Source organism: Ptychodera flava, chromosome 4, assembly GCF_041260155.1.
Source record: "Ptychodera flava strain L36383 chromosome 4, AS_Pfla_20210202, whole genome shotgun sequence".
Classification (NCBI taxonomy): domain Eukaryota; kingdom Metazoa; phylum Hemichordata; class Enteropneusta; family Ptychoderidae; genus Ptychodera; species Ptychodera flava.
Genome location: NC_091931.1, coordinates 5,446,732 through 5,469,537, shown reverse-complemented (window position 1 = coordinate 5,469,537; position 22,806 = coordinate 5,446,732). Strand labels below are relative to the sequence as shown.

Sequence of the window (22,806 nt, the reverse complement as noted above, 5' to 3'; positions counted from 1 at the left end):
ATACATACATACATACATACATACATACATACATACATACATACATACATACATACATACATACATACATACATATTTATGAGAGCGTGGAGCTACTTTTGGTAGCTCTATGCTCCATGATGAGAGGTAGATGTTCTCTGACAAAGATTAATTATTAACTTTAGCTTGGTTATTCCCCGTTAATCGTTTACCAAATAAACTGTACAAAAAATGGCGGCCTACTGGACCGTTTGCTGCAGGACCCGTCGAAGATTTGTGTTACATGTAATATTCATTTGTTTCGCCGCAGTCGTCGGGTTTTACATATATTCAGGTAATGTATTTGAGATGGCTTGCATAGCAATTACGCTGATATAGAACTCCAGCGGGCCGATACCGCGAGGCCGATATACGAGATACGGTGTGTGTTTCTCTTTTGGTTTCTTGTGTAGTAGTGGAATCTCACAATAAGCATAACATTCAGCGTTCTATCGTCAGCTATGTAGTGGACAAATTGGTACGTCGGTGCCATACGGGGATTGTTCAATTGAATACTCGCCTCCGTGTAATGCATTCATTTACTGTTCATTCTGCAATTAACCGAAATATGATGTTGTACCAGGATGAATGTTCTCGGTCGAATTCCATGGAAATATAATTGTATGTCATTCCTCGGATACAGTCAAGGACACACAGTCGCTTGGTGGCTATTCAGCTCTGGGACTATTCGCCCCATAGACGAGTGTGCAGAACCGAGTGTTTCTCGCTTCTGTACACTCGTCTATGGGGCGAATAGTCCCAGAGCTGAATAGCCCACCAAGCGACTGTGCTAGGACACACACAGTGATGGGAACTATGTGTTCAGGCTTGGGGTTTTATTATTTGGAACTGTAATGTAAAAGGCATGTCGTTTTGCCACTTGTGGTTAAAATTCCTTTAGACGCCTCTGAATGTGAAATGTTTAAAAGGTAATTCATTTTTGTAAACAATTATGCATGTTGACAGGTGTGTACGAGAGAATGAATGTACATTGCTTATCCCTGAAAAGTGTGAGTTTTGTTCGCTCACGTAACAAGAAGTCGTATCATCTCCATATCAGGAGTTAGCGTCATGCAAACGTTAAAAGGTGGAAATTCAAAGTACAACACACTCAGTCCTATGAAGAAACAGCATTTTTGTTTATGAAGAAAATCACAACGCCAAGATTCACATGTCCGAAAGAGGGTCATGTTAAAGATGACGGCGACAGACTTTGGAGTTTATGTTTGGACTCAGTTGGTCATCTGTACAGTGAAATCCCAAGAAACGGAGTCTGCAAATTGTATGTGACAGGGTAAGTAGAGAGTTTTATACAAGCTGCAAGAACCATTTGTATCTTTGTGATCTCTTGTCTCAATTTCTCCTTCTGGAGTGATAACGAATCTCTTTGTTTGTGTAACTTAACTTTTGCTGGAAATCCTATGTGACGTCCGATATTGTGACAAAGTGTATGAAACGAGTGGGTTGAATCAAAATTGGAAACTAAAAAATTCAAAGGAATTGTTGCTTGATTTAAATGTCAAGAAAAACAAGTACAGGTCAATCCGAACATTTGACTTTTCCACATTATACACCACTATTCTCCACGATACTATTATCTCTTGTTAATCAAGCTTTCCTGCATAAAAATGGCAGTAGAAGGTACCAATACATTACCATCAAACATAGGTCTGGTTATTTTAGTAACAATATGGGTGCCAAGAACAAACACACAGATGAAGAGAATATTAAAATGCTTAATTTCTTAATCGACAACATATTTGTTAAGTTTGGTGGTATGACATTTCAACAATCTATCGGCATACCAATGGGTACAAATTGTGCACCCCTTCTTGCCGACTTTCTGTGTGCATCTGAAGCTGAGTTCCTACAATCTGTCTACAAAGCAGGGTCCTAAAATACTTGCAAGGCGTTTTAACAACACGCACAGATATATTGATGATCTGATTAGTCTAGACAATCCAGACATATCAAATTACTTACATCATATTTATCCCGATGAGTTGGAAATCAAAGAAACAACCGAGGGTAAAAACTCAGCTTCATATCTTGATCTGTTCCTACAAGTGGGTACTAATGGGCTGCACGCTAAGCTGTATGACAAAAGGGATGATTTCGATTTTGAAATCATAAATTATCCCCACTTGTCAAGTAATATTCCGTCTGCACCTGCTTTTGGTGTGTACGTGTCCGTGGACCAGTTTAATGTCATATTCCAATAATAAGTACATGTATCGAGCCAGAGATTACAATGAGTTTTCAGCGTATACCCATATAAAAATGCTGATGTCGACAAAATTACTGCAATAGCTAGCCGTGACGCCCCACACAGCTCGGTCCGTGCCTAATGGCGGCCAAGTAAAATTCTAATATTTCCTGAAATCGACGAATTCGGTTATAGGCGTAATTTCAATTTTTTGGGTTAGTTCTAATTCAGATATTGCACGTTTTTGTTCTCACCATTCAGAATTCGACACGATTTTCGAATTTAGTTTTGTTGTTATAATCTCGAATCTCAAATTCGTTTTTGAAATTCAGAAATCAAAATCGGAAAACAGAAACGAACAACGTTAAATTTTACAAGGGTGCTAGGGAGTCTCGTGACAGATTGTCACATTTGGATAGCAACAGTGTAGCGAAGATCAGAGAAAAGCTATCCTAATTACTGTATTATACTTGGCCTATCTGTCGTGTTTTAATCTTAATAATCTTCATTATCACATGAACTGGCCCGAATCCGCCAACTGTGTGACATAGAACAGGACGGATAAGAAATCCGACTCGGAATTACCGCTGTCCTACGTCAACAACCGGAACTTTTTTCCTGCACTTCGCCGTGACGCTTTCATGCACAGACCAGTCTGTCGCGATCGATGCCGTGATCTACGTGCTAATGCGATAAATTCAGACATGGAAACAAGGAAGGCATGTCCAACGAAATTTCGAGTCTCTAAAGCTATTGTAGCTATTCCAAAGAATAGAATGGAGGTGCCGTCGCGGCTAGTGCTCCAACTCGGACGGACGGCTCAACGTCACCGTGACACGTTGAACCCGTTCTGGCTATAGACACGATGATCGTGTCGATAGGCGCTACCCGTTGAACCTGGTGTGGCAATAAACCCGAAAGCTGCGCCTCAACGTAAGTTCAACTGAATAAATAGTACCGTATGATCTTCGGAAAGCGACATAGAAGGCAAAAAACATCAAATCATTCGACGAACAACAATAAATTTCCTTCATCACATAAAAATTCCGCAAATTCTCGATCGGAATCGAACCTGCCCGAAGCGTAGCACTGTAGCGGAGACATCAGCAGTCAGGTATAGCTGTAGCCTGAAGTCTTGAGTGCACACCGTGCAGCGCTATGGATGTATTATCGAAAGTTGACCCGGACAATAGAACAGTGTTTCCGTCAAGTGACAAAATTGGGGGTATCTACCGGCGAGATATGTGTCACTGCAAACATCAAAGTTCGTAAGACATTAGCTGTGGGTCCATAGCTGTGGTGTTTTCAGACGGGATTCCTGCCTTTTACGGGCTGGTTTTGACTTTTACGATTTTAACCGAGACCGGTACCGGTGGTGATGGTCCTTTGTGGCCACATAGATTTCGGTCACAGCAATCAGTGGGTGCCATCGAACTGAATTTTTCGGGCTCGCCAAGATCGTGATATTTTGAAAGCCACGACACCTCCAAGAATAAGAACTACCGTTTCGATCTTGTTGTTGCCTTCCCTTCATAAATATATTTGAAAATATTATTCTAAATAACTCTGGTTATGTTGGTATGGCTTCCGGGCGCTAGCGCGGTGAAGTCCCTTTTGCCAGCCCAGGGCAGGGCAGACTTCCTTTGGCGTCGGGACCAAATTCGTATGTTTGATTGGTTGGTTAAGATGGCATTCGGTGTATCAAAATTTCGACTTGATCTGATTTATGAATGAAACTACCGAGTAAATGTCTCCAGGGCGATGGGCCAGTTTACTCATTAATTGAAAGTAATCCCGGGAAATAAAACCGAGATCGCGACAATATTTTTGCAATCCTCGACTATAATTTTGATCCATCCACATCAAGCGAAAAGTAAGAAGACTGTTCATGTGATAAATATATATATATATATATATATATATATATATATATATATATATATATATATATATATATATATATATATATATATATGATGTGTGTGTGTGTGTGTGATATGAAAGTCGCGCGCACAAAGGGCGTGCTAAAAAGTATGTCTGATAAGTTACGCGCCCGAAGGGTGCGCTGAAAAATGCAACTGAATGATGAAATTCGTGATTGGCACGATGCATTTTAGGTAAGTATGAGTCCGTGTCGAAATTTAAAATAACACTGCCCCCCCCCCCATATTGAGCATTTTAAAAACATTGTAATGCCCCATCACCAAAGTCAAAAAAGGGTGACACCCATAGATCCACCGCCCCCCCCCCGGGCCTACGAAACTTACCAGTCCCTTACGTGGTGCACTTGGCGTACGCTTTTATACGATTCAACAAAATACTCATCGTAATGCCATCAGTCAGTGACGGATACTACTCTACAATGCCTATACGATCATGAACAATTTCTCGCCGCTAAAACAAGTTCATTTGAAGGCTGATGAAAGTGTTTTAACAAACACATCTACAGGGCGGGAGAATTGACCGGGGGGATTTGAAAAAAGTTGGAGGTTATGCCGGGACAGTATCGAGAAATACTGAGATGGTGAGGGGACTTTGAAATTGTATCGGTGTCCGTCTAAGAATGCACAAAAAGCACCATTTTGGCTAACAATTTAAAAAATTCGACAGAAGCAGCCGGGACACCCCCCCCCTCCCATATTCACCCTATATACTCGCACACTATGTGTACACCTTTCACCAGTATAGAACGAGAGATGCCGGATGATCAAACCCCCAAGTTACTCATGCCACGTTTATCATATGTTCGCCCATGCTGTCTGTAATATTGTGCACTTTTCAACACAGGAGATAGGAAATAAGTCACCCAATATTAGGGACAGTTGCTTCAATTTTTGGCATTTTTTCAGTATTTCAAAGTTATGGCGGGAATGGAGTTCGGGAATAGCGCACTAACGCTGAAATTCCCCGTTATGTTGGATGTCGGGCTGACAATTAGTCCAGTCAATCTACGAGATTTTTGAATAACAGCTGATCTCGGCGGGGGAAGTGCCCTGTAGCGTCGACTTAGAAAACTCCATAGTCAGCAACGATATAGTCGACTGCAAACCTTTCCTTTGCTACGAGTCCAAACGTTACAGGGCAAGAGAAGTTCCGGTCGGGAAACCTGTTGCCATGGCAACTCGGCAGATAGACCATGTACTTGTAACGTTTTGCTTTAATCTTCGCTACACTGTAGATACCCATATGTGAAATTTTATCGAGAGACTCCCTAGCATACAAAAGAAAGTTACGATTGTTCGTTTCTGTTTTCTCGATTCTGGTTTCTGATTTTCAAAAACGAAGTTTGTAATTCGAGACCGATACTGCAGAACCAAATTTGAAAATCGTCCTAAATTCTTAATAATGAGTACAAAAACACAATATCTGAATGAAAACTAACCCAAAAATTGAAATTGCACCTAAAACGAATTCGCCGATTTCAGGAAATATTAGAAATTTATTTGGCCGTCATTAGCCACGGACCCCCATCTCCGTGCAATGGTATCGCAGTTTGAGTGTGTAACAGTTATTATGGTTCTAAACCTCGACTTGCTGAGTAAAGTCGTTTCCATCTCTATAAGGATAATACCAGATGCATGTATGTCCCTAAAGTCACCACCACCACCATCATCATCATCATCATCATCATCATCATTATCATCATCATCATCATCATCATCATCGATCAATCGTTGTTAAGGGCTTCGTCTCAGAAGAAACCATCTCCGACGTTATCATATCTTATCAATTTTGAAGGGAGAAGCAGAAGACAGGCAACATTCTGCAAACCACGCTGGAACACAAATTTCAAAGTTGTCGAATTTCGAAGACGTCAGAAATCCAGGAGAGTCTTGTCATCAGTCCATCGAAGGATTCAGAGCGTAAACAAAGTAATACACTCATGTCAGTGGACAGAGGGGTAATTACATGGTACTTTTAAAATCATTTCTCTGAGATTTTTGCTGATTTTGTGATGTTTTGAAATCTTATAATCAGCCTGTACTTCTGATTAGACTCTGAAACTTTAAATGAATTTGTGATGATTTTGTGTCTGGTTACATCATCAATAACAAATCGTCATTCAGCGAATCAGTGTAAACTAATCAAAACAAGTAAATAGTTAAAAAGAGTCAGACAATTAAAAAAATTGTAGACAGGTTATTAAATTTAACTTTTCTTTTAGATACAACTGTTAAAGTTGGAAGCTAGGATGGACACCCCCGATACCATGATGACGGTTACGTTGGATGACATATTCCTTCACGTCGATCACCTCCTCCTAGAAGTCAATCTGACGTGTGACGATGCAGTCACACGTAAAAGGAAAATAATGCAGGTGATTCTGAAATGTGCCTTCTTTATCTCATTTTAGATACACAAAATTAACCAAAAGAGACTAAAAAGAAAAATCTTTATGTATGTACCTGCACATGAAGATTCTTGATATGCTGTTTTTGAGCTGATAACCACCACAAGATAAGAACCACAAACGTTACTCACACCGTGTAATCCGACTGGATACCCAGTTGTCCAATGTACATGTAGAGAACTCAATAGGACTCGCTTCTTGGGAAAGTTTAGAAATTCCAAAGCCTCGGCCCATATACATGCAAACAAAAAGAACTATATTCATAAAGACAGATTTTCCTATATCTATTAATGAATGGACGTTTTGGCCCTCGGTCAATGTTTCAGCGATGAAAGACAATGGAACGATGCATTGTATAATATTTGTAAGGTACACATAATTAAATAGCCATCACTCTTTTCTTAACGAGTTAGCTTGATCTTACTTCGCCCCTTTTTGTCTTTGGGAGTTTAACAGAAAGAATGATATTTTTGATTTTCAAAAATATAGTGGCAGATTGTTGTTCAACAACTGACGGAGATGGGCTTTTCATTGGGCTATGTTCATACAAATTCTGAATCTAAGGTAGATATCGGCCTTGAGAAAAAATATCCATGCTGCTATACAACAACCTGGGTAAAGGTGAGATTATTGATTATAGATTAATAGTTAACGGTGGAAATAGAGGGTTGGCGCCCTATCTTAGTGACACTTACTACCATACTAAAAATAACGATTTTATGTAGACTTTAATAATATTATAAGATGAATAAATGTGTAACAGCTATAAAGTGTGACGAAACAATGGAGATTCAATGGTTTATCTATCATCAACCGTGCATTTTGTTCAAAATTAATTCTGTTCGTCCTGTACCTTTGTTGAAACTTATCTTTATTAAGTTTGCTTTCAGATCTGGTCAAATATGAATATTTATGGTTAAATTATGACAAACTTTGTTTGATAAATCTGGTTTTGCAGTAAAACTTCCTCGTGAATCACCCGTTAGACGTTTTCAACATTATATTGGCAAACAGTCCCTCCAGGGACTGTGATTGACTGCACGTCAAAGGTACTTCTTTAACTTGATTTGTCGCTGTAAAACTATGATGTCTCGTTGTGCTACAAAATCGAAAGGTTTTGTGAATTCATACCACAGTAAAATGTTTGATAGATGAATTGTGGTAAAAATAGGTATCATAGCAGAAACACTTTCATTTTCAAAGAAGTACCGATCTCTCTTCTTCCCAATTGAATGCAGACATTTTCACCCGACTTTTCCTTGGCACCGTGGGCTGGTAACAGTGTAGCCGACGAGACACGGAGGCTGCTTGCTCAGATCACGACATTGACAGATGAATTGTCGTGTGGATCTCTGAAACGAGTTGGTAATACCCAGGATGGAGGCTGGACTTTGTGTTTTGACAAGAAACTAGGATTATGGGATAAACCTTGCACTCTTTATTCATTCGGGTGAGTTATTCTCCACCTTCCAAAAATCCATTGTAACTCTATGAATCATAGACCAGAGTTACTCAACATATAATGTAGACCATTTGATATGATTTATAGTCCAAGAGTGGCTGTACAAAAGTGAATATCTGAAAAAATTAATCGTTGTAAAGTGTACAGTAATGTAGAAGGCATTGTATTTTACTGTAGAAATTTCGTTTCCTCTGACTCCATATTTCTACACATGCTTATAGAAACAAGCCAGCGGGATTCTAAAGTCATTATCCTTTGTGAGGGGAAAATGACGCGATAACGCTCGCTGATTTTCTCCTTTTTTTTGGGGGGGGGCGCTCTTCTCAGCGTTTTCCTATAAGCTAATGAAAAGGAATTCTAGCATTATCAGGAGATCTCTTGTTGGGGAGACATGAAGGAGTGAAAGTGCAATTGCATGGTAAGAATCGTGACTGGCGTAAAACTACTGGCCATGCAGGGACTACTGTAGTCTGAGAACTTTACGTGGGCGCCCGAAGTTGCAGTCGAAGTGCCATACAATTACAAACAGGCAATAGACTTGGTAACAATAAGCCTGTGAATAAAACTGTATTTAGAATGCGATATAATAGAGTTATTGCGATGTAGTAGAGTTATCGCGTTCACCAAACATATGCACAGATGCCACGATATTCAACTCGTTCAGATAGTGTATGATCACATTGCGGTCTTCCTTTCGCATAAATATGTAACAACTTGCTGTAAATCGCCGACTTGAAAAATACGAAGGCGGGGCTGTAAAGGCTGGTAGGTTTTTGTTCAATATTTTGTTTAGTTTCCTATGAGACTAAAAAAGTTCAGATGTCAGTCAATAATAAAGTCAAGTTAAATGACAAATATCCGTGTTTACCCTTGCCTTTCATTTTGACATTTTCGTTCTGCTGCCAACAAAAGTAAAGAAGGAACTATTTGTACAGCTGATTTTTGTTAGATTGATAGCGGTAGGTCATGTCCCTGATAAATCTGTTTATAGTCTGATTATTTAAAGGGAATCAGTCGTCGGAACTGCGCCTGTGCGAGTTTCTTGTTTACAAACAATGTATTTCGTGCACGATATCTAGATGTACCTCATCATCATAGTTGCAGCATTTAAATTTATTTATAGGATGTAGATTATGACAGACATGCTTTAACTTTTATCAATCACTATCGTACCTTGGAAACTGTGTTTACATTGGCTGTAGGGGTCCCAAACGATCTTAGAGCGTAGCTTCGACTGTGTGCTTTGCTCTTATCACAGTTTAAAAAGTATCGAAATCTCTGTCGTTACCTTTCATTTTTTTCGAAAGCATTGCAAACGATTGGTCATTCGATAAGTCAATGGCGGACTATGGCTGTGAAGTATTTGCCTTTGATCCTAGGTGAGTAAAATATGCCATCCATACTGGTTGTAACATTAAGCTATTGACGATGTAGTATTTCTGAACATGCAATGTGTAGTAAGTTGTATACGTCTTGATGAAGACAAAACTACGAACGGTGAAGGAAGTTCATGTTCCAAAAAGACATTGCATTGCCATGTCAAAAGTAAAATGTCTTTGAACTCCACAAGATGAAGAAAAAGGTCTGATTTAGGATGTTTATATACCAACTCACGGTCAAGAGTAACGCTATTTTGTTTACTTGTTTGCATCATTTATTTATTTATCTATAACTCGTATTGATCGCCGTCAGACCACTGTTATCGCTGTCGCACAGTTCAATAACGTCAAATTCCTTCCGTCTGCAGTCATCTGTTCATGGTTTTGTCTGTAGGCTAGATCGTGTCAACGGTAGTCGGGTTGATGAAGCAGTCAGCTATTCATTCAACACACCTGTGTACTGGTGAACTGACTGCGTTCCAGATCAGCGTACGTCTAGAAAGTATTGCTCCGAAATATCGTCCAGGTGTACGAGTCGTAATAGACGATAGGTCCACAACAGCTAATAACTCTCCAACCCTCTAGTATAGTAGACTAATTCATGTGATTCTGTGCATAGTAACATTTCGTAAAACCCGTCCAAGATCAGTTGAAGAGACAAGTGTTCTCCTCTATTTCTTCTCAATTTGTCTGTAGCATAGGTATCGAGCGAAGAGTTGTTCAAGAAAGAGTGTGGTTTTACAATATTGGACTCTCTGACAGAAACTCGGATGAATATTATGGGATGGGTATGGGTAAACTTCGAAGTAACAAGTGGAGAGTTCGCACATTGGATGGTGTGAGAAGAGAATTGGGACATTCAAAGGTAAGTAGCAGCATTCTTTATTATTTTCATGAAACCAGCACTTGGGGGCTTTTACAGCGCATGTAATGTCGTGTTTTAAAACACAAAAGTCCATTCATCGTTGCCGAAGCGAAATTCTCAAGGACGGCTTACATTCTTGAACTCAAACAACATTAAGGATAACGTACACTAGAACTCAAGAAAACTTGTCAGGCACTTCCTTGATTGTAAAGCAGAAGTATAGAGGTAAAGACACATTTAAGAAGAAGAAGAAGCAGAAAATGTTGTTGACAAACTTGTTGTTGTTGTTGTTGTTGTTGTTGTTGAGTTTATTTCACCAGATGAAAATACTGTACATAAACAAGAAAAGAGGAATGTTTACATAAACTTCAATCTGATGGGGTCACGGAAATAGTTCAATCAGAACTAGTCTCAACCGTGACCAGCACTTGAATTGAATTGCTTGAATGATTTTGTCATGAGGAGCGATATCAGTGAATGACATGATATAGAACTTAAAACAATGTAAATTATTTCAATGCTACGAATTTTGATTTGGTTCGGGACGTGAAGTAACGTTTGAAACAAAGTTATTATGATTAACCACTTTATTTACTACCGAATTATTTCGGTTTCCGGTTTTAATCTCCCAGAGAAAAATTGACGTCATGAAGATTGATATCGAAGGTAGCGAATGGGGTGCATTACGTCACATGTTGGAAAATGGAAGCTTGCAGTTTGTAAAGCAACTTGTCTTTGAGATTCACCTTTGGCATGAAAGAAAAACTGAGCAGAAGGAAGAGTTGAGATTACGTTACAGTATATTGAAAGCACTTGAAGATCAAGGTTTTCACCTTGTAAATTGGCACAAAAACCCAATGAGTACAGCTGTTAACCTTGGACGAGGCTACACCCAAGGAGCTTGTTGCTATGAGTTGACGTACGTTAACAAAAGATTCAACGATTGGTGGGTTTGATGCATACCAAAATGAGCAGAATACTATGGCGTAAGACACGTCTACATGTTAACATTATTTATTTCATTTGACCTGTGTGTTCCATCAATTTACGACTAAAATTAGCGGCGGTGTCGCTCTAGATCCTGGATTGGCAGATGGAAAGATTGAAGAAGGCAGCCCTAGGATGCGTTATCAGGCGGTAACAATTTCATTTCTCGATCTAAGACGACATGTCGTATAGATATGGCCATTTAAGACTCCATATCTAACTAGATTGGAACTAATTTGGGATAATTGGATTTTCATATTTTTCAAATTTCTCAAAAGTGTTAGGTGCCGTATAGCTGAATGTTGCAACATTGCAAATTACTCATAAAAACAAGTGTGTAATGTAAAAAGAAAGGCAGATGAGATTACATTTGTAGATTAAATCGGCATTACTTCACCATCCAATTATCCCAAATTAGTTCCAATCGTGTTATCTGTAAATAGTTTTCAATCGACAGTCTGGAATTTTGACAGGAAACCTGTCCCTGGCAGTTTTCGTATTTACATATTGCACTGTAGTCGTAAATAAAGATTCTCAGCCTCAAGTAGATGCCGATTTTCGTTTTGAAGTGCTAAAGCAGTGTCTCAAGTTGTAGTGCAAGCTTGTCGGAGTTGCCGTACTGGCATAGATTGTGTCGGCAGGCCTTTGTAAATGAACTTTATTTGAAATGCCGCTATGAAAAAAGTCTCACCTTGCACGACTTTCAGTCTTGGTATTTTCCGGTCTGAAAACAAAATATTTAGAAATTGTGCAAAATAAAATGAGAAAAGCTATTTTGCGTTTACAGATTAGTAGTTTCAGATCCACGTTGAATAAGAGCAGAGGTGTAAAACACGTATTATTACATGCCTATATCGAACGTCGCGCGCTCCATAGGATTCAATGGTAACTCGTCGATGACGTCGCGGGCTGCATAGTCGTCATTGGACCGAAAGTGAAACGGAACTATTTTCAACTCTACCACTTTTTGATGTAAAATGTTGAAATTTCATGTTTTGTATGGAAGTCCACTTTCTGGAAAATTTTGCAAAAAAAATTGATAAACCGCATTACAGTATTTTAAATATATCAGTGCGCCATTCGATGATGAAAATCATTCCACTTTTAACGGATTTTCATTCATTTGATTATCATTTGCAAATAAAACGTAAATATTTTGAGTGAATACTGTGTAAGAGAGACATGTAATAAAAACATTATAGCCCAAACATGGGACTATGTACCCTCGAGCTGGAGACTATTTGCCCTCCTTACGTCGGGCAAATGGTCACCTGCCCTCGGGCACATAGTCCCATGTTTGGGCTATAATATATACAATACGTGTTCCTTGTTTCAATAAACCATGGAGAACATGCAATAACAATCTTCTTTCTGGGGATGACAACTAATGATTCAACGAGATCTATTTAATTATCTTGTCTTCATTATTTATATTGGCTGTCTTACTGGTAAAGCCTGTACATCTTCCTAACAGGTGCAGGGATGGGGAGGCCTACAGCCTGCCTCAAGAACATATGCAACCATCGTGCATAGTACAGTACCGGTGTTCTACGTTCAGTTGCAGTTCATTCTCAGGGTGTCTTTCATGCAACTATGCACCATTTATTAAAATTGCAGCCTTACCATTTTATTTCTATTCTCGAAATTGTGGATGCGTGAAGCATAGTCTTTGGTGTGTCATGGCATTTTAAGATATATGATTAAATACTGAAATTAACTGAGTTTTTTTGAAAAGCAATCAACCTAGAGCTCCAAAAAATGGGAGACAGAGACAAACAATGTGCAACATAATTATTGCTGTGAACACCAGTTCTCGTGGGCTTGTTGGTCTAGTGGTACGATTCCTGTTTCGGGTACAGGAGGTCCCGGGTTCGAACCCCGGACAAGCCCCAGAATATTTTACATCCCTGGCCTAACTGCATGGTTAACCTTACATATGCCCACTGCGCTGTATTTCAAAGATATTCAATTGGAGCGCACTCGGGCCCCACCACAATTCTAACCCAGCAACTCTCCGGACCATTGATTTCCTTCCATCGTCCCTTCCTTTCGTTATTCGGAATTAAGGTCTGAATATACTTTATTTTTGCAAAATTACTGCTAAATAACATTAATTCGAGGGCTACGGCCCAAAAAGCTGAACATTGATAAGTCCCGCCGTAAGGTTGTGTTCTAAATTTATCACTGAATATATGTTTATCAGTAGCTGGACTCAAGGCAATATTAGAATCAAGCCCGGGTGATTTAGCAGCAACAGTTATTTTGATTAGTTTCTGTTGTAATGAGAAGCTGTTGATAGACTGGAGACAAAAGCGCGGGTCCTGGTTTACACGTCTCTGACGAGCAAAGTCACATTTCAGCTAATGACATTTGGGAAGGGATGCGTGCTAAGATGTTGACTTTAAATTTGGTTGCCGACGGCAGCTATTGAGCAGAAGTACTAGTAAGTTTTACAGAGTTATGTTTAATTGTGAAGTTTTATCAAAATAAAGCGAACACGCGAGAATGACTGTTTTAGATAAAAAAATAAATCCGTCTTTATGAAAACATGAAAAAAACTTACTACATTATTTTGCATTTCATAAAAAAAATAGCGAATTGAGAAGCTAAAAGATATGAACTGTGGTTCCAAAGATGTCTCAAGAACTTCTTATCTTAGTCTTACCATCTTCCTAGTCTCGCTTAAGTGCGCCGCTGACAGCGTAGGGATGGACATGGGATGCTTTGCTCCTCCCTGTCGTCGCCTCGCCACTCCATGCGTACTTTACCATTAATATCATGCACAGGGACGAAGCGATGAGGTCTGGAAGGCGAAAGTACTTCTGTTCTCGGTAAGACTAGGGGACCAATGTGTGTTTAAGGGACTTCAGTAATTTTCAAAGGAGCAGGGACTGGGTGAATAATGTACCGCTTAACTCACTCTCAAACTGATCTTTGTGTTCTTGTGTGATTGGCATTCTACTTGTGTGAAAAACATCTCGTGCGTGTGTGTGTCTATGTGCGTGTTCGTGTGTGCATGTGTGTTGCATTCAAAAACGGGAACAGGACAGGGAACAATTAAAGCCTACGATTCACCAAGCTCATCAAATTATTGAAGTCTCCCTTAGAGTCATTAGAACTATTTCCACATTTTACAGTGATAGGTGAACGTAAAAGCTATGGTTACATGAAATGAATAACACGTAACAGTATTTTTATTTACCTGTGATTTAATTTATTACACGCTGTAGGATGTATCCTCATAGCGACAAGCAGAACAAACAAAAACAACCAACAAAAGTTATTCACGCACCTTGCAACGCCTAACCAGAACTGTTCCCATGATGTTTAATTTTTTCAGGAGAAACCGAATGTTGCATGGTTGCTGAAAATATTGTTTGTGGTCTACTGAACTGGCATGACTTGCACTCTTTAATAGTTTCTGCTTCTTTGCCCCGACGGCAGTTGTAACCGAAAACCAAAATGTTCAGTGAAGGATCACCGTCCAAACATGATACAGCAAGTCACAGACGTTTGAAGTAATAGAAGAGAGACCGAGGCAGAAAGACAAAGAAACACAATATAAAGAGATCAGTAGATTTGCAACGCAGACAGTGAGGCAAGCACAAAACGGGATCAAGACAGAATGACTCAGACATATTGAATGACCGTGACCACAGACGTAACGTCCATGTCGTGACTAAGACAAGGAAACAGAGAGGAACTGACACGAAAATGTGTTTGTCTATCGGCTTATTCGACTGGCAGTATAACGTAGGCATTCTAAGAGATAGAGGATTTTAAGCTCTTTCAAGAAGTACCCCGAACACGGTTACTCTACGTAGAGCAAACCTGCTTCAAAATACTTTCGGTACTTGAAATGGTCTTTGAAAATCATTTTCAGAGCAAGTTCCAAAGTTTCCTTCTTCCAATCACAGTCCTTCATCACGTTGTATAGCGGTACAGTATTCTAATAAAATTAAGGCCGGCGGTCAACGATCTCTGCCGTTTCTTCGAACCTGTTCTCCGTCCTGTTTGTAAAGTAATCTTGAATGAATGAATGAATGAGTGAGTGAATCGATGAAAGAAGGCATGAAAAGAATGAATGACAACGAATAAATGAAATTAACGTAAAACGTAGAGAGACTCCTTTTCAACAGAAGAAAGTATAATTTTCGAAACTGACTTGATCATAGGATGAATATTGTTGTCTTGTTTGCGGAAAATTTTGAGTATTAAATGGATGCAAAACGATACTCCAATATAACATAAAGCAAATTACGTTGTACCGAAGGGTTTGAACTCAGGTCTGCCACATACCGTCATGTTCGCATTTGCCTTTGGCAAAAATTTCAAGACCATGTGACCTGACTCTACAACCAAGTATATTTATTAAATGACTGAACTATACTTTCTGACAGATGTGTGATATCCAAAAGTGTTAATCTTTCCGCGGCTATACATGACTGTAACATAGCCATATTATTTGTGAATATTTTACTGGCAATGCACCGCTATAATAACACAATTGTGTGTTACTCTTTGACGTGCGATGACAAACTATCCACGCCTGTGTAGACTACCAATGTCAACATGAATTCTCAGTAAAGGGTCTTTGTTAACATATGTAAATTTTAATCGTTTAGGCGTACGTACAATAGCTGTCCAGAGAATTTAAATTACTGTGCGAACAAAAGCAGTCCCGAGCGCAGGTACTTATCTAACCCTTTCTTCTAACCTTTTCGATTAATTTTTGTGAAAATGCCATATCAGATAGATTCCGCATGGAACACCCGCCCGTGTATTTTGGGTTTCGCTCATTTACGTTCTGCAGAGTCATTAAAGTTTTATTTAAAAAGAAGAATAATGTAAAATAACATTTATTTGCTTGTTTACTTGACTTACTGGTTAATGTACATGTGCTCCAATACATTTTTTATTCTTTTCCTCCAATAATCGAATTTTGACTCAGCAAAAACTATGAGCGAAACCAAAAATAAATGTGCGGGTGTTATGCATGTACAAAAAATGCAACGTTTGTACAATAACATGTCAATTTGAGAGATGAAGGTTGAGTGGCAATCGATGGTAAAACCATTGGGCACTCTTTGAGATTTATAAATAACACCTATACTTGAAAGGCCCTTTAAATTGTCCATATCTGTAAATGGTATCAGAATTCTTCATTTTAACCTTGTGTACATAAATCTGCAAGGATAAATGCAAAGTATACAAATAGTGACTACAACTTCAAGGACCAGCTTTCATTTCAACCGCCTACACTAGCTTTTTAATACAACCTTTCTCCTATCCAAAATATTGGTTTTTGTATGCATTTAGAAAAGTAAACTAAACAAATTATTGGTAAACTGAATATGTTTTGATGAAAACAAGATGAAAAGTTTGCAAACATGACTAATGCTACCATTTATAATTACATGTCGGCTTGTTGGTCTAGTGGTACGATTCCTGTTTCGGGTACAGGAGGTCCCGGGTTCGAACCCCGGACAAGCCCCAGAATATTTTACGTCGTAAAACTTCGAAAATATGCCTATAATTCTGTCAAATGTGTTTGAAAGTGTTCGTTTAGGATCAAACGTGCGTATTCTCATGTTTCTAATTTAAATATTTCCGCATGTTTTATGTGCCATTAACTCACACATGTCTTTGCGACAGCCGCCATAACGTGTCATTATCGGCTTCAATATAAATATCAACATATATCACAACGTATCAAGTATATATATTTATGTTACTTTTTATTTATTTATATGAATCAGGCTCAAGGCCCGTGGAAGTGCCAAAGTTACTGTGGTAAGGGTACAAAAAGCGCACGATCAACAACAAAAGAAAATGTAAATACTGTATGCTGATAAAATGTTTGCTCTGGATCGCTTCACTGCGTTTGCAAGTATAAACACTTATAATAAAAAGAATTGTCAGCTGTCGATCACATTCCATGTACACTTACATCTTCATTCATCAAAAGTTAATGCACAATATATTATGAACATTGGACGTACACTCCAATGCCTTGACAAATTAAAAATTCTAAAACCGTTGTTAAACGTTGCATGGACTTGGTTAATTTCGGTAAAAGTAGACAAAAGATAACAAAAATAAATAGGCAAACTGTACAGTAAACACAAATTTCCTTTAATACTTTCGGTCAATGAAGCAGATAACAATAAAAACACAAAAATATTTGTATCTCTTGAAAAAATATTATTAATTATTAAAAATTATTATTAACAGTTAGCTGTTCCCATTACAGTATAAGACTTTAGGCAAATTAAAAAGTTTAAACATTTCAGCGTTACAATTATATAACATGTGTTTATCTTATTATAAACGATGTCAAGTTCAATGCAATAGACCTAACCGTGTTCTATCTCTTCTTTTAGGGACCGTTCGGTTTTTACGGCCGGGGTGGCAAAATCAGGGGGGTCACTTTATATTTGGAATAAAAAAAAACGGGGGTCATCTTTTTTCAGAAGCACGGGAGGGTAGGTCACTGTATAAAAACTGTAACAAACACGATCGGAACTAATTTGGGATAATTGGATTTTCATATTTTTCAAATTTCTCAAAAGTGTTAGGTGTCGTATAGCTGAATGTTACAATATTGCAAATTACTTATAAAAACAAGTGTGTAACGTTAAAAGAAAAGCAGATGAGATTACATTTGTAGATGAAATCGACATTACTTCACCATCCAATTAGGCCTATTGTTAACAGTTGAACAGAGATGGATTTCTCGGTCGTCACGGCAAAACCACGTCAAAGTATTACAGCTGGTATTAGATATGTGGCTACGCCACTCATCAAAATTGTTCATGCTCAGTGCGTGAGCCAATCGGTATCCTTAAATGTAGTGACAGACAGGCTTGCTTTAATCTTTCAGGTTCATATTATGACTGTTATGATATGGAATAAAGGGAAACAACTCCACACACCGTAGAGTATTTTGTGTATTTTGTAAGTGTATTTTACGTTTCGCTGTCTAGTGTAGTCTCTACTCCAGAGTGGAGAGACTGTATAACACTACGATCCTTTAACGCTATGTTTCGAGAGTTTATCATACTTTCTTAATTAGTCGCCTCAAATTTAGGCACACAGTCCATGTAGCCGACAATGAGATGCAAATGATATGCGGTCAAGGTCTCCTCAACTAACTTTCAGCTGGTTCTTCACTTTCTACTATTTTTATAGTATTTTTTACAAAGGCACAGACTTATTCTACCTGCAACTTAAAACTGATAGTGATTTTGTAGCTCATTCTTTACTATTTTTCATAGTTTTTGGTAGCCGGTAACAGACACTTCGTGTTCGTGTCGGCTACATGGACGATCTTAATTAGTCGCCTCAAATTTATCATCAGTGGATAACTGTCTGGAATAATTGAAAGATTGTATGCATTAGTATGTTGTCCCTCTTGGGGTTTGTTCTTTCAATCCGAAGCTAGGATGTCTAATCATCTTGTTCTACTGTGTTCAAGGTAGTGTTCGTATTCCGTTTTCACTAGTTTGAAATATGGATATATGTTCTCATCAACATGTTTTGTATCGTACGTTTCTATTATAAGGCTGTATGTTTCTCTGTTGTTTGTTCTGAGTCGTCTGTTGTAAACTTTTTGTGGTATCACAGGTTGACGAGCTATTCTGACGCTTCCTTATAATCATTAGTGTTTAGAACTGCTGTTCAACTTCCTTTACTGTTGTGTTCTGTTATGATATTATAACTTTGCCCATCTGCCAATGTGTGTTGCCTCAATAGAAAGTACATCTGCATTCTTTAACATACAAAAACTGAAGCAGTGTTATAGTGTATACAAAGGTAGTTAATGATTTATTTCTAGGTCGTTTAGTATTCTGTTCATAGTTATTCAGTGTTTTCTTAGACTATCTTGGGGTCGTCGTATTTTTGTCAAAGGGGAGGGGTCACCATTTTTGGTTCTTGATGGAGGGGGTCTATCTAATTTTGAAAACAATGACATGAATTTGCCGCCCTAGCCGTAAAAACTGAAAGGTCCATTAGCATGTATTGGTCACAATTTTCCTCTAGCGAAGCTAGGAAAATAATTTTGACAAGCAGATTGAAGAACTCGTTTCAAGAGATTATCCAAGTATATCAACAGGGACGGGGCGCAAAATACCAATAAAATATGCCGTCGTCAACCTCCCATTGCATTTATAATACATATCGTAAATATCGCGTGAACTGATATTTGATATCATTGTATGTGACGATATCTTTTTTATTTCAGTTCAGCGCACCTTTCCTTCTTTTCGCTACTTTTTTCATCACATAACTTCTATATCTAACAAACTATCACTGGATGAAGTTTTCAATCTGCACACAGCGTATGCAACTATTTATTTTCTGTGTAATCGAGAAACGATTCACAGTGCACCCAACACCAACTTGTCTTCTTTCACAACTCGGAGTCATGGCGGATGATGTTTTCAGTCTCGTGAATTAACACGAGATTTGTAGAACTGCACAATATTACTGCGTCACCGGTACCGCGATATCCTTCTGAAGAACATTCTACTTACTGGCTTCGCGCCTATTGGCCTAGAAGATCACAATTCCATTTGTCTTGACAATAGAATTCTATTGTCAGAGTTTCAAGCAGATCATCGCGTAGAGAACTAAGAGTGTTATAGCCAAGATGACGTATGACACGATGATGACAACGATGATACGGATAAGACTGATGATCTACATGGCCGTGTATTTCACGGGACTACTGTACAGTTTTCTCAGTTGCATACCAGTCGTCCGATCATTTGTCAAAATATTTAAAAGGATTGCCTTGTTGTACATCTCGTTCCTGTTGTTCGTGGCGCGCGTCGTCAGAGATGTCTGCAGCTTTGGTTTCCGTGTCATCTCAGGATGTGTCTTGCTGACGTTCTTGCCTGTTTACATTCCGATGTGGATTGTGACTCGACTGCTGTTTGCAGCAATCACCGTAGCGATGGGTGATTTTGCGAATGAACATGTAAATATTGGACCCATAGCATTGTTTAGACTGATTGCACTCAGCTTGCCTGTGATTGGTCCAAAGTTAACCTCGGTGGAAGGTTTCCTGAATATTCCAGGCAAGATCGTCAGAGCTTTCCAGTTGAAAATGGAAACCTTCAAGACAGAGGTAAATGCGATCTTAGATGACGTCAACAACAACTCTTTTTCCTTCTTTCTCTCTGGCGGAGCGGTGCCTCCAAGTAATCCGACGATTGATGACGTTGAGAAACAAAGTCCTTCAACAAATCAACAACGAGCGAACATAGAAAGAGAACCAAAACCCAACGACCAGTCTGTATTGCCCTCTGAAGAGCCATTTACTAATTGGACTGAAAGCTCTGTCGACGGACTTTTGAAAACGGTTTTATCACTGGTACCTTTCGGTGATGACATTCTTGACTTTTGCCAAACAATGTTCGCGCTTCCTTCCAATTGTGTAGTTTATTACCATCGTTTCCGCGAGGCATTCGACCAGCTTGAGAAAATCTACCAGTGTCCTTCCGCATTCATCGACAAAATCAAGGATTTGGACGACAGCTTGGCCGAGTTAGAGTCCGATGTTGCCGACAATGCCGTCAAAATCGTCGAGGTGCAATCTTACATCGACAGTCGATGCGCAGAAACCAACAAGGAAAAGGAAGATAATGTCACTCACATGAAAGAAGTTGACAAAAAGGTTACCGGTGTTATTTCTGGACTCGATGATATGAAAGACAAAATGAGGAAAGTACGGGTTGAATATCGAAACGTTGAACAGACAACCAAGAAAGATGCCAGAGAACTTTCATCAAAGGCAAATGAAATCGAGGCAAAATACGAAATGAAGACCGAAAAACGCAAAGCGTTTCGACCACGGCCACTTTGGTTCAATGTGCAAACACCAAGGCTTGGACCAAGCAACAAACCTCACACCAACAAAAATCGTGCACCCAAGAACACCCGCTCAGACACTCGGGCTGCTGGTAACCATGACAACAAATCAAAATCAGATGACGAATTTGTTAGGCGTTAAAATTCCAGTTGAAGCTTTTCATTCAAGGATTGATGATAGCAAGGCAGTGACTGATGATATCAGGCAGTGACTGATGATAGCAAGGCAGGGACTGATGATAGTAAGGCAGTGACTGGTGATAGCAAGGCAGTGACTGACTGAAGGCAGTGACTGATGATAGCAAGGCAGTGACTGGTGATAGCAAGGCAGTGACTGATGATAGCAAGGCAGTGACTGATGATAGCAAGGCAGTGACTGGTGATAGCAAGGCAGTGACTGATGATAGCAAGGCAGTGACTGATGATAGCAAGGCAGTGACTGATGATAGCAAGGCAGTGACTGATGATAGCAAGGCAGGGATTGATGATAGCAAGGCAGTGACTGGTGATAGCAAGGCAGGGACTGGTGATAGCAAGGCAGTGACTGATGATAGCAAGGCAGTGACTGAAGGCGGTGACTGATGATAGCAAGGCAGTGACTGATGATAGCAAGGCAGTGACTGGTGATAGCAAGGCAGTGACTGATGATAGCAAGGCAGTGACTGATGATAGCAAGGCAGTGACTGATGACAGTAAGGCAGTGACTGATGATAGCAAGGCAGTGACTGATGATAGCAAGGGAGGGACTGATGATAGTAACGCAGTGACTGGTGATAGGAAGGCAGTGACTGAAGGCAGTGACTGATGATAGCAAGGCAGTGACTGATGATAGCAAGGCAGTGACTGATGATAGCAAGGCAGTGACTGGTGATAGCAAGGCAGTGACTGATGACAGCAAGGCAGTGACTGATGATAGCAAGGCAGTGACTGGTGATAGCAAGGCAGGGACTGATGATAGCAAGGCAGGGACTGATGATAGCAAGGCAGGGACTGGTGATAGCAAGGCAGTGACTGATGATAGCAAGGCAGTGACTGATGATAGCAAGGCAGTGACTGGTGATAGCAAGGCAGTGACTGATGATAGCAAGGCAGTGACTGATGATAGCAAGGCAGTGACTGGTGATAGCAAGGCAGTGACTGATGATAGCAAGGCAGTGACTGATGATAGCAAGGCAGTGACTGATGATAGCAAGGCAGTGACTGATGATAGCAAGGCAGTGACTGAAGGCAGTGACTGAAGTTCGAGAATTTTGAGTTATCTATCATATGCTTCCGAGTCAATGGATGACGCTGATGTTCGATGAGGACATTATCGATGCAGTGATTGATCAATTACGTGGCAGAGGAGTTGAGGTCGATAACATCTAAGGTGTTTTCGACATTTGTGTTTTAGTGACTGTGTTAAGTTATTAAAGCAAACAACAATAAATCAGTATATGTAAACGAATATAATTTTTTTTTATGCATGTGTTTTGGATGGTTGCATATTCTGACAGAGACGAAAATAACGTGAAAATAAAGAATTGGTGTGATATGTGTGTGATATAAACGTGTGTGTGTGTGTGTGTGTGTAGGGTGGATGGGTGGGGGAGAGAGAGAGAGAGAGAGAGAGAGAGAGGGGAGGGAGGGAGGGAGGGAGAGAGAGAGCTGTTTGCGACCAGA

The 22,806-nt window shown here is 39.4% G+C and overlaps 1 protein-coding gene and 2 non-coding genes across 3 annotated transcripts; all 3 read left to right on the top strand.

Moving 5' to 3' along the window:
* The first annotated feature begins 264 nt into the window (after positions 1–264).
* On the top strand, positions 265–12,041 carry LOC139130763 (probable methyltransferase-like protein 24). Its single transcript, XM_070696554.1, has 9 exons — positions 265–313; positions 1,079–1,312; positions 5,963–6,125; positions 6,390–6,542; positions 7,065–7,196; positions 7,814–8,025; positions 9,345–9,416; positions 10,113–10,281; positions 10,914–12,041. Exons 2-9 carry the CDS (start codon positions 1,161–1,163, stop codon positions 11,235–11,237), a joined length of 1,377 nt encoding a protein of 458 aa, XP_070552655.1. The 5' UTR covers positions 265–313; positions 1,079–1,160; the 3' UTR covers positions 11,238–12,041.
* A 1,045-nt stretch (positions 12,042–13,086) lies between these two features.
* On the top strand, positions 13,087–13,158 carry Trnap-cgg (transfer RNA proline (anticodon CGG)). The gene has a single exon. It is a non-coding gene; the product is annotated as a tRNA-Pro (tRNA).
* A 3,532-nt stretch (positions 13,159–16,690) lies between these two features.
* On the top strand, positions 16,691–16,762 carry Trnap-cgg (transfer RNA proline (anticodon CGG)). Its single transcript has one exon. It is a non-coding gene; the product is annotated as a tRNA-Pro (tRNA).
* Positions 16,763–22,806: the final 6,044 nt, after the last annotated feature.